This window comes from Phocoena sinus, chromosome 1 (genome assembly GCF_008692025.1).
Source record: "Phocoena sinus isolate mPhoSin1 chromosome 1, mPhoSin1.pri, whole genome shotgun sequence".
In the NCBI taxonomy this organism is placed as follows: Eukaryota; Metazoa; Chordata; class Mammalia; order Artiodactyla; family Phocoenidae; genus Phocoena; species Phocoena sinus.
The window spans coordinates 164061501-164074161 of record NC_045763.1 but is presented as its reverse complement, the minus strand read 5'-3'; the positions used below and the strand labels follow the sequence as shown (position 1 = coordinate 164074161).

General features: G+C 40.4%; 1 protein-coding gene across 3 annotated transcripts in view; it reads right to left on the bottom strand.

Moving 5' to 3' along the window:
- The window catches only part of NVL (nuclear VCP like), a 103800-nt gene that overhangs the window by 66427 nt on the left and 24712 nt on the right, over positions 1-12661 (bottom strand). For all 3 annotated transcript variants that reach the window (XM_032635632.1, XM_032635638.1, XM_032635645.1), the window contains exons 12-13: positions 11669-11813; positions 60-309 (exon numbers count right to left, since the gene is read on the bottom strand). In XM_032635632.1, the coding sequence (XP_032491523.1) occupies positions 60-309; positions 11669-11813 (395 nt within the window). The remainder of the gene's footprint in view (positions 1-59; positions 310-11668; positions 11814-12661) is intronic.

The window sequence follows — 12661 nt, the reverse complement described above, 5'->3', positions numbered from 1 at the left end:
AAGATAACACATATTAAAAATGTTTAAATGACAGTTTAAGGTACCTATAGAGAAAGCACCTGTGTTTTAGAAGTGGGTTCAGGTCCAATCCTTTCTTCCTGGCCTCCTTCAGAGGGCAAACCTTCAATCTCAGGATTCTTCTGCTGCTGCTCCTGCAGCTTCATTAAGACCCTGTTGACTGCACACATGGCTGCCTCTCGGCAGAGTGCCATCAGGTCAGCACCAACAAAGCCCGGTGTTAGGTGTGCTAAGTGACGAAAATGAAAAGTTTCGGCAAGTCTTACTTTTCTGCACAAAGTTTGAAGTATTCTGTAGAAAAGACAAGGAAAAGAAATTCAGATTCCTAATCTACTAGTAAAAACAAGTCACGGAATATATTTATTTGAAGCCTTTCCTCTCTGTCAGTGGTATCATAACAGGTAATAAGATCAAATAGCTCACTCATTCAGCAAATGCTAAATCGCTGTAATATATCCTACCTTATTCCAATAGGGGTTAATACATACACATATCTGCTTTTTTAGAAACTATATTAAATTCTGTGAAGAATAAAAAATTGGTTTTTAAAAAATATTCTGCCTTTAAGAATTTTACAATATTACAGAGGAAATAAGACAAATGATTTATGAGGATATAAGGTAAATTCTACTTTTAGAGTAGTTTAAACGGACATCTGCCAGCAATAAAAAAGTCTCTAAACTCAAAATCAACCATTAATTTTATTCATCACGAAAAGTTATGCTGATACAAACTTTAATATCCAATTTTATATTAGGACAGCTATTTCTCCAACTTCATCTTTATTTACTGCTCATCCTTTGTACTTATGTGTGAAAAATTTTGCTCAACTGAACTGGCAACATGGTATATGTGATGTGTCAATGAAATATGGACTCTGGATAATTATTATTATTAAAGGAATACCTTAAACAATTTCTGGTAAGAATTTACTGAATAAAACTTAAAAGCAGTAAAGATATTCAGGACAAAAGGTCTGATGCCAGGGACTTCCCTGGTGGTCCAGTGGTTAAGAATCCATCTTGCAATGCAGAGGATGCCAGTTCGATCCCTGGTCAGGGAACTAAGATCCCACATGCCGTGGGGCAACTAAGCCCATGCACCACAACTAGAGAGCCCGCATGCCGCAACGAAAGATCCCACATGCCACAACTAAGACCCAAGACAGTGGAAAAAAAAAAAAAAAAAGGTCTGACGCCAGACCACTTGAGTCTGAATGCCAGCTCTGTCACTCTCTGTTATTTCATTTTTGTGCTCCAGTTTTTCCATTTGTTAAATATATATTGCAGTAGCACTTAATAGTGGGGCTGTTAAGTGGAATACATGCAAAGCTCCTAGAACAGTGACTGATCCACAATAAGTGCCCAATAAATGTTTGTTATTATTATTAGTTACATATTGTGATATTATAAATTAACTTGGACAAGAAAATATATTTTGAAATTTCCAAATTTGTAGGAGACTAATATTTTCAAATGTCAAGTTACTGGAGAATAAGTTTCTATACAAATGTCATGTGGGATCATGTAAGTGAATAGAATAGAAGCAGATAAACATTTCTGACAAATGTAAAATAATTCACTTTGATACTGTAAACAATGGGAGCCAAGAAGAAGTCCCATTATAGAACTAATTCCTAAAGATACAGACCTGATTTGCTGCTATGCATAAGAATACTAAGAAATTTAGAATGTTAAGAAAACTAGCTAAGATAAAATAAATATCATCCTTTTTTTCAGTTACAGTCTACTCCGGAAAAAATGTAATTTTGGTCATCATACTATAACTCCACAGGAGGAGAAAATAACCATTACAAGATTTCCAGTTTCAACACAGTTGAGTAAAAGTGTTTCAGCAATATTTCCTCCCCACCCCACCTCCAAAACAAAAACAAACAAACAAAACAAGAACAACAAACAGGAACACAAACTCCATGGTCAAAGAACCTAGGAAATTATCTGTACTCTACTCCCTCACCCCAAACCCCCCCATCCTATCCTGGAAATACGGCAAAGAATTTGCAACAAGAGGATCAGTCTTTATCTCCGTGAGGTCTTTAAAAAGCTATCAACACTTGTCTTAGGCTATAGGCTTCATTATGGCTCTATAATAAAGACAGGTATCTACACTGATATGAGATATTGAAGGAAACAGATATTTGTGGAGGGGGGGTGCTGATATATGCATATTTTACTACCAAAGAAGACAAAGGCCACCCAACATGGGTCTCTCCGTGTCAGCTCTAGCTGGTGCCCTAAGAACTACAAATCCCTATAAAGATTCAAGTATTAGGAATTCCCAGAATAAAAACTCAGGTTTAATAATATAGCTGACTGTAAATGGGATGAGTTTTAAAAAATAAACCTTTTATTTTATAAAGTTTTAGATTTATAGAATTAGTGCAAAGATAGTTCAGAGAACTCTGTACACCTCATACACCTCTCCTGCCATTAAGGAAAATTTTCAGGATTACTGGCCCAGTATTTTGTAGAATGTCCTTCAACTGGGATTGGTCTGACATTTTTGTCACAATTAGACTAGAGTAAAGCATTTTTGGGAAGAAGACCACAGAGGTAAAGTGTCATTCTCATCATATCATTATCAAGGATACATACTGTCAACACGACTTATTGTTGTAGATGTGAACCTTGACTACCAGGTTTGAGACGGTATTTGAAAGGGTTTTCACTTTGAAGTTACTCTTCCCTCCCTTTCCATACTACACTCTCTGGAAGTAAGTCACTTACGTCTGGCTCACATTTAAGAAATAGGGAGCTATACTCCACCTCCTTAAGGGCAATGCAACCACATAAATTATTTGAAATTCTTTTGCATCAGAGACTTGCCTATTCTCACCCATTTATTTATTCAATCATTTATTTCTATCAGTATAGACTAACAAATACTTGACTATCTGTAATCTTGAACCAAAATTTATGAAGAAACTTGTGGAGAATGGTAAATGACCCTGCAGAGGGCACAAAGTCAAAATTAACGTTTTGCAGAAAGGTGCACTATTGAGAAGAAAGTATATTTGTCTGGTGGAACCTCAAAGACCATGAACCAGAGGCACCAAAGTGTTGAACTACAGAAATTAGGGCCACAGCAGGGAGCCAAAACACAGAAATTATCTGAAAATCTGCATAAGAAGTCTGAAGACGCCACATACCCTCCACCCTGTCAACCATCAGGAGACCAGCAATGTACCCTCTGGAGAAACTGAACCAGGAGAGGGAAGCCCCAGGTTTGTAGACAACAGTAAGATCAACTCCATCAGAAAAAAAGGTCAAAGTCTGTGTCCAGTCACTCAACCTCCTGCCCCTGCCCCTGCCGCTGCCCCTGTCAGAAGACCAGCAGCTAGACAGACAGCCCCATGGTGTTGTCTGAAGATCTTTTTCTGAAAAGTCTGAATTGGTTCAACAAAAAGAATCTACAGAAATAGATATTTGGAGTTTGCTAGCTCAAAATTTAGCTGGTCATATGACTGCTTTACAATGGCACTCACACTTCAACAAAGTAGCCTGTATCGTACACATGCAATTAGCCTCACTCTTAAGCTGCCAGCATGAAATAGTAATAGTAACAGCTCTCAACTGTCAAGACTTACCACATGCCAGGTCCTGTTATTATGACTTTATAAAGACAGCATTTCTCAGTGCAGTATAATATACAGACCCAAACAAACACATATACACACATATACATACACAAAGAAAAAAAAAAAACTTGGAGGAAATAGTGCAGAAAAAATTGTAAGAGGGCTAGCAAATGAAAAAAATTTGGCAATCATGAATTTCAGAAAAGTTACAAAGGTGAATAAATGAAATGTGATCCTCATATAGGAACAATATTTATAAAGATGAGAAATGAAAATGCTAAATATGGATATAGCCAAACTTCATAATACAACTACATACTACAAATATATGAACACGTTTGGATATCAGGTAAATTATTATTTGTTAGGTATATAAAGGCATTGTGTAATGCTAAATAAAAAGTCTTTATTCATTAGATATGGACGTATTTATAGCTGAAATGATATAATGCCTGGAATTTGCATTAAAACACTCCAAGAAAAAAAAGTGGGGGATAAATAAAATAAAACTGTGAAAATATTGATAATTATTGAAACTGGGTGATAAAAACATGGGGTTTCATTATTGTGACCGTTCTAAAAAGCATGTTTGTAAATTCTCAACCCTCCTCTCAGTGGGAGGTGGGGCTATGTATGACTCCTCTTCTCAAATCTGGGCTGAACTCAGTGAGCAATCAACCAACAGAGAACAGTGGAATTGACGCTATGTGACCTCACTTCCAAGGCTAGAAGATATGCTGTAGAAAGAGCTTAGACCTCAGTGTCCAAGTCCAGGCCACCCCCTCCAGCATGGCCCCGGGTGGACTGGTGACCGGAGGATGCAGATCCTTGCTCCCAGGACCTGCCTCTCCCCCGGCCTCCTGGGGGAGAGTCACACGCCCAGGTGACAGGGCTGGGGTGTGTTAAGAGTGGCTGGTTTTGACTGCTATTTTTTCCTCCCTTTGATGTAATGTTTTACAAATCCTGAGGTCAAGAACAGCAGTGCTGCCCAAGCTCCCAATGCAGGGGGCCCGGGTTCCATCCCTGGTCAGGGAACTAGATCCCACATGCATGCTGCAACTAAGAGTTTGCATGCCATGATTAAGGAACCGGTGAGCCGCAACTAAGGAGCCCACGAGCTGCAACTAAGACCCAGCACAACTATAACATAACATAACATAAAATGAACAGCAGTGTCACTTCAGCCTGTTTCCTGCAATCCTCATGCTGCAGCCCTAACCTGCCATGGAAGAACCCTTCCACCCTGAGGCTGCCCGACTCTGAGCAAGCCCACACTACCCTGTAAAGGGTGCCACGTGAGAGGCCTTCAGCGGACAAGACGAGAAAGGGGTTGGGGGGGCAGGAGGCAAGGAACAGACAAGATCAAATGATAGGTATACAGATAGCTAAGTAGGCAGACAAGCACAGCCCTGCTGCCCCAATCCTCCACATGTTCTAGCTCCAGCTAGAGTCTCTGCAACCACGGGAGACCCTGAGACATAACCAGCTGGCTGAGCCTCTCTGAATTCTTTATCCACAGAAATGGTGAGAAACAATAAAAATAAACTTGGGGGTGCTTTGTTTTGCAAGAATAGAAACCGAAACAATTATATTAGACTCCTTCTGCGTACACATTTTACATAATAAAATGCTTTTACAGTTCAGAAAAATACCAGTAACTACCTCAAAAACTTCTTTTCTTGCTATGTGCCAAATGTTATGCTAGGTCCACTGATTTAATTCTTACGAGAAGCCTTCAAGTTAAAGTATTATTATCATTTTACAGATCAAGTAAGGTCTTGTTATTATTACTATTACTGTATTTCAGATAAATAAACTAAAGCTGGGAAATGTTAAACATCTAGAAAAAAGCACAGGACATACGGGCAGCGCTTGGATTCCCAGATAATTTCCTTCAATGACTCAAAGTTCCAGCACCTACTGAAGGCCTCTGCACCCCCATCTCACCTGCCTCTGCCCTCTTCTCCACTTCATGGACAGTCATGCCCTGGACCTTATCAGCACCTGGATCTGTCCCACCTCTGAAATCACTAGCTCCAGCATCTCCTCTTCGCTCAGTCTCCCACACACCTGTTTTCAAACCTCAGTAGGTTCTCGGATTCACCACCGCCTCATCAAATAGTCCTATTTTTACAATTTAAGAGTCCATAGTCTCTTTATTTCTTTCTTAATCTAAATTCTAAATCTCTGCTTTCTCCGTGCCTGAACCTAGAACGTTGAGCATTGCTATGGGAAAAAAAATCATTAAACCAGCCCTACTGGTACCATTCCATACCCCAATCCTAAACACTACCTGAAAATCCTGTTACCCCAGCCAGGTCATCTCAAATTAGCCAAGGAAGTAATTTCAGATCTTCTTCCTCCTCAAACCTCTAACCTATCCATCATGAGCCTCACTTTCATCTGAAGATCTCACTTTTTAATTCATAGAGACAACGCCCTCAATTTTCTAGTACCAAACTGATAATCCTTCTTGCCTGCATATCCATTCTTTCTCCCTTTACTATCATGTCAACAAATTAACCCTCGTTCTAAGGCCAGCACCGATACATAAGCTCTGACTCCCTGCTCCTCCCATTTCTCCTTCCCATCAACCTGTAAGGACACCACTCAAGCTTCTCCCACCTTAGAAAAGTCCTCTCTAGACACCCCATTACCACCTCATGAAGCCACCACAACCTTCTGCCTTCTCCCTCGCTGCAGACTCTCCTGAGTGAACCGTGGAAGTCTGCTGCTCTCGCTTTTTCAGTTTCCCTTTACTCCTCAACCATTCCAACCTGGAGTTTACCTCTACCATTCCACTCAAACAGCTTTTTGTTAAGGTCACTGGTGACCTCTAGGCTGCTCAATTCAAAGACACTTTTTTAGCCCTCCCTCCCTGGACCTCTCATTCCTCCCTCTGGAAACACAGACTTCTCTTGGCTTCCATTACACAACTTTCTCTTCATTTTCCCAATGCTTCTGGCTGCTCTTCCTACATCCTGAGCCTGTTAGCCTCTTCAGGCCTGTCCCAGAACCTCTGACATGTTCTCTTCACACTCTCTCTGGACAATCTCATCTCCTTTCTTAACTCCAACTGCCATCAATACATCGATGATTCCTAAATGTTGGCTTCTGTGGAGATCCAGACTCATTTGTCCAATTGCCAACTTGACATCTCTACCTGGACATCCTGCAATTGCCTCTAAACTCCATCTATCCCTAAATCCTCTTCTAAAATCTGCTTATCCTCCAGTATTTCCCACCCCTTAAGCACCTGAAAACCATCAGATGCTTAAGCGAGAAATCTGGGAATATTTCCCTCTTGTTCATAGCCCCCACCTCTCCACACATATATTCTATTGATAAACATAACTTATTGATTCTACTTCCTAAATGTCTCCAGTTATCTCGATTTGCACTCCCACCTCTTTAAGCCCACCCACCATTGCCTCTGGATATCACAACAGCTCCCTCACTGGGCTACCACAACCCGTCTTGCTCTCCTGTCATTCCTTATTCACACTGCAGCTACAGCGACCTTCTCAAAACAAAAATCTGTTTCTATCACTGTCCTGCTTAATTTAATTGCTTCCTACCACTTACAGAGTAAGTCCAAAACCCTTACCAAGGTATCTGTGAGCTGGATTCTGTACACCTCTGCAGCCTTTCCACATCCTATCTCTACTTCTATAGCCATATTCTTCTTCCGGTTCCCTGGACATACTGAGCTCTCAGTCACCTTAGGGCCTTTACACATGCTATTCCTAGCAATACTCTCATCACTCTCACCATGTGATCAGTTAATTGCTATTTATTCTTTGAATCTCAGCTTCCTCAGAGACGCCTTTAAGAACCTAAGAACCGCCAGACCGGGACTTCGCTGGTGGTCAAGTGGCTAAGACTCCGCCCTCCCAATGCAGGGGGCCTGGGTTCGATCCCTGGTCAGGGAACTAGATTCTGCATGCCACAACTAAGACCAGGTGCAGCCAAATAAACAAATGAATTTAAAAAACATTAAATTAAATTAAATTAAAAAAAAAGAGAACCTCCAGACCATGTTAGCTTTGCCTGATATATATATCCTCCCTAAGACCCTGTCTTTGTCTTTTTGTACTCATCACACTTCTGATTATTTAAAGTGGTGACTGAAGTGCCAACCATTGTATCTCCTTGGTAAACAACAGGTGCTTAAATATTTCTTCAATTAATGACTTCCTAAGAATTATTATTTCTAAGAATTACTGATAAACACTGATGTAATTCTATTAATATATTAATTCTATTTATATAATTTCCCCATCTTAGAATTTAACTCATTAACATCTGCATATAATAATATAACTAGTTTGCTTCTGCCTTCAGAGCTAGACAAAAGTATAAAAATAAGAAAACTGTATTCTGCCTTTGTCAAAGACTCAATCAGAAATACTATTCCGGGACTTCCCTGGTGGTCCAGTGGTTTAGATTCTGCGCTCCCAATGCAGCGGGCCCAGGTTCGATTCCTGATCGGCGAACTAAGCCCACACACCATAACTACTGAGCCCGTACACTGCAACTAGAGAAGCCTGTGCACTGCAACAAAGAGCCCGAGAGCCCCAACAAAGACCCAGCACAGCCAAAATAAATTAATTAATTTTTTAAAACTATTAAAAAAAAGAAAGAAAAAGAGAGATACACTTCCTTAGGAGGGGAAATTAGTGTTTAATGGGTATGGAGTTTCAGTTTTGTAAGACAGAAAAAGTTCTAGAGATTCACTACAATGTGAGTATACGTAACACTACCGAACTGTACTCTTAAAAATGGTTAAGGGCTTCCCTGGTGGCGCAGTGGCTGAGAGTCCGCCTGCCGATGCAGGGGGCGCAGGTTCGTGCCCTGGTCTGGGAGGATCCCACATGCCACGGAGCGGCTGGGCCCGTGAGCCATGGCTGCTGGGCCTGGGCGTCCCGAGCCTATGCTCCACAGCGGGAGGGGCCACAGCTGTGAGAGGCCACAGCTGTGAGAGGCCCGCGTACCGCAAAAAAAAAAAAAAAAAAAAAAAGGTTAAGATAGCAAAGTCTGTGCTTTTTTACCACAAAAAGTTTTTAAAAAAAAACAAAACTTCTTCCTTAAAAAATTCTACCTCATAATTATATTCAAGAGCTATCTTCTTTCAGGCTTGACCTTGCTCTTCCCAATTGGCCTTAAACATAGTAAACATTTAATAACCCTCTCTAGTCTCAGAAAATTCTTCCCCCAGCCGTCTAAGACTTAGCTAGACGATTACAGCCTACATAAAACACCAATGTATGCCTATAGAATTTACTTCCTGAATCTAAAATGGAGTTTGAACAAACCAACAAAAGGCAATCATAAATAACTGTAGATACCAGAAACATGGATTTTATTTATTAAGTACAAAAGAAAAGGTACCTTTAGAGGAGAGAACTCTGACAAATCTTTCAAGTGATCAAGCTTAACATCAACAACGATACAAACTGACACTACGAACTTCCTGATATGTTCTGAGACACCTCACCGCAAATGTAGCATTCTTGCTCAAAATATTTAACCCGAATCTAATCGTGAAAAAGCAATCAGATAAATTTAAGTTGTAGAGTGATCTACAAAAGACTTATTTAGACAATTCAAAAATGTCAATGTCATGAAAGTACTCTCTCCCCCAAAAAGGCAGATTCAAGGAGATTAAAGGGACATGCCAACTACACAGCAGGTTTGCTCTTTATTGAATCTAGGGTAAAAAAAAAAAAAGCTAAACAAAATGAAAGATTAAAGGTACAACGGACAGTTTTGGGGCAACTGGGAAAATTAGAATAGATTGTGTATTAAATAATACTATTGTCAGTGTTAAATTGCTTTAGTATGGAAAATGGTATGATAGTTACACAGGAGAAGTATTTACAGCTAAAGTGTCATGATGTCTTCAACTATCCTTCAAATGGGCTGGCAAAAAAAATAAAATAGGGCTTCCCTGGTGGCGCAGCAGTTGAGAGTCCGCCTGCCAATGCAGGGGACATGGGTTCGTGCCCCGGTCCGGGAGGATCCCACATGCCGCGAAGCGGCTAGGCCTGTGAGCCATTGCCACTGAGCCTGCGCATCCGGAGCCTGTGCTCCGCAACGGGAGAGGCCACAACAGTGAGAGGCTGTGCGTCCGGCACCTGTGCTCCGCAACGGGAGAGGCCACAACAGTGAGAGGCCCGCGTACCACAAAAAAAAATAAATAAAATAAAAATTAAATAAAATATACACACACACACACAAATATATGACATTTTGTGTCTTTTTGTTTTCTTTTTGCAGTATGCGGGCCTCTCACTGTTGTGGCCTCTCCCGTCGCGGAGCATAGGCGCCAGACGCGCAGGCTCAGCGGCATGTGGGATCCTCCCGGACCGGGTCACAAACCCGTGTCCCCTGCATCGGCAGGCGGACTCTCAACCACTGCGCCACCAGGGAAGCCCTGACGTTTTTATATACAGAGTGAAAGTAAATATGGTAAAATGTTAACAAGTGGTAAATTCAGCTAAAGGACAGATATTTATTGTATTATTTTTTCAACTTTTCCGTAGGCTTGAAAATTTTCAAAATATGGCTATCTAGGAAAGCCCTTTAAGAACTTTGTTGATGATGGAATAGTGATCAATGGACAAAGGATTTTATCTAGCAGGGATGATGGGCTCTACTGTGTCTATGTCTCTACCATTAAGTTTGGCACTTAATCAAAAAAAGGCTTGATAAAGGATACAGGCCTTATTTCTCTTTCTGTACTGTAAGCATCCTGAAAGCAAGGACTTACAATTTTTTATATTCCTCATATTACCTACCCCAGTGGTATATACATAAACTATATGCTCAATACATGTTTGCTGAATAAATACAAACAACTTAAATACTAAATAATATTATTTTGCTGTGGGTATAAACATGTTAGTAAAGAAACCTGAATGGTTGAGTAACTATTTAAAGATTATAGATGTGAGAATGCAATGAGCATACCTATAGATGACACTGAATACAACAGCTTAAGAAGAAAATGTCAATGAATGAAAAGTTGAAGTCACATTAATCACTGGGAAGAAGGTAAGGATGACCTGTTCCTTTCGAATGCTTTCTCCTGTCCAAAGTGTCTTCTGATCACTTTTATGTCCTGCATTCATGAAGTCTCCTGTCCTTCACCTCTTCCCTTCTCCACTGTCCCCTTAACTATCCTTTCACTACATACCACTTTCTCTAAAAGCCACTGGCAATCGTGTACAGCAATTCAGTGTCTAACTTAAGCCGAAAAGTCATTGTAAATACGGTATTTCAGGGCTTCCCTGGTGGCACAGTGATTAAGAATCCGAGACGCCACCACGATTAGAAGCCCGCGCACCACAATGGAGAGTAGCCCCTGCTCACCGCAACTAGAAAAAGTCCGCGTGCAGCAACGAAGACCCAACTCAGCTAAAAAAAAAAAAAAAAAAAAAAAATACGGTACTTCAGCACATTACTAGATTTTCTTTACTCCATTGCCTGAACAGTGCCTCCCGAGATATTTTTGTTACTGAGATATTGGTGGATGTTTCTTTGCTCTATGGACATTCAACCCCAATTACTAGGAAAGGTTGGTCCTAGAGCAAACAGACAGCTTTCAACTCTCTGGCTACCATTTAATTATTTGTCAGGGAACCTGTGACCTTAGGCAGATTAGTGCAACAAGTTAAAATACTTGTTAAACTCAGATTTAGCCTGCATGTGGACCAGTGAGCACTATTCCATAGCTCTAGACACTCTCCCTAGGCTGATCGGCCACCTAAAAAACACAAGACACTGTTAATAAGACCAGATAAATGAGTATGGATACATAAGTCCAATATCACTATTGAAAAAAGCAGCCTGAAACAACTGCCGTATTAATGCGTAAATTGTTTTCTTAAGCATTAATTTAATGTGGGCTTTTTCCTTTCCAAATCAATTTCACTGACACATAAAGAGAGAGAGAAAGAAAAGGCTACATCATATTTCTCAACCCTCATTTTCAAAGCATTCAGTTCAGATGATGTAGTGGCATATAAACTTCATTCTCTAAGAGTATACCTTTCCCTGGATGCTTCATCTGGGATACCTAGGCATATCTCTCGGTCGAACCTTCCTGCACGTCTCAAAGCAGGGTCTAAGGAGTCTGGTCGGTTAGTAGCTCCGATGACTAGGACCCGAGCTGTAGCGGCCATGTCATTCAGATCTAGTAAGAACCAGACACAGGATGAGTGGTGAACAAGACACTTGACATTAAGGATAATAATGCTTACACAAGTCATTTACGTGGTTAGAGAGAGAGTATTACACACTGATAGCAATATATATATATGTATATAAAACTAACATTCACTAAATGTCTAGTATGGGAAAGATGTAAGGAAAATACAAACTTTGTCCTCAAGCAGCTCAATCTATTTGAAGCACAGTAAGCATAAACAAAGCACCACAGTGATACGATGGAAGATATGAATTCAGACTGAGGAATCAGGGAGAACTTAGGGAGGAGGTAACATTCTAGAAAAGGCTTGAAGGGTAAATAGGATATTGATAAGCTGAAACATAGGTTAATGAAATTTTACATGGAAGAAATGGAATGAGCGAAAAGCACAGAGGTACAAACAGGTGTGGCATGTTAAGACAAGGTGAGTGGTCCACCAATAGGGAGCCTTGGCAAGACAGAGTAGTATGTATCTCAAAACAGACTCACGGCACTGAGATCGGGGAATACAATATAGTCTCCAGTTGCTCTGGCCTAATCCAGATACAGATTTTTATTAATGGACAGAATGCAGGGCCTGAAGTGTATTTTCCACAAGTATTATTTCTCTCAACTGAACCAGGGGTGACTAGCAGAGAGTCTGAGGTTACATCCCCTCACAGGTAACTAAGTCCTCTATCAGCCAAGTCGTGAGGAATTTAGAGTATATTCTTTTGCCAACAGGAAGCCATGAAAGGTTCCTCTGGTAAGATTTGTATTTTAGAAAGATAACTCTAATAATAATTTTGAATCGAGTAAAGAGGAATAAATGCAAAAGTTTGTTGTGATTTGAA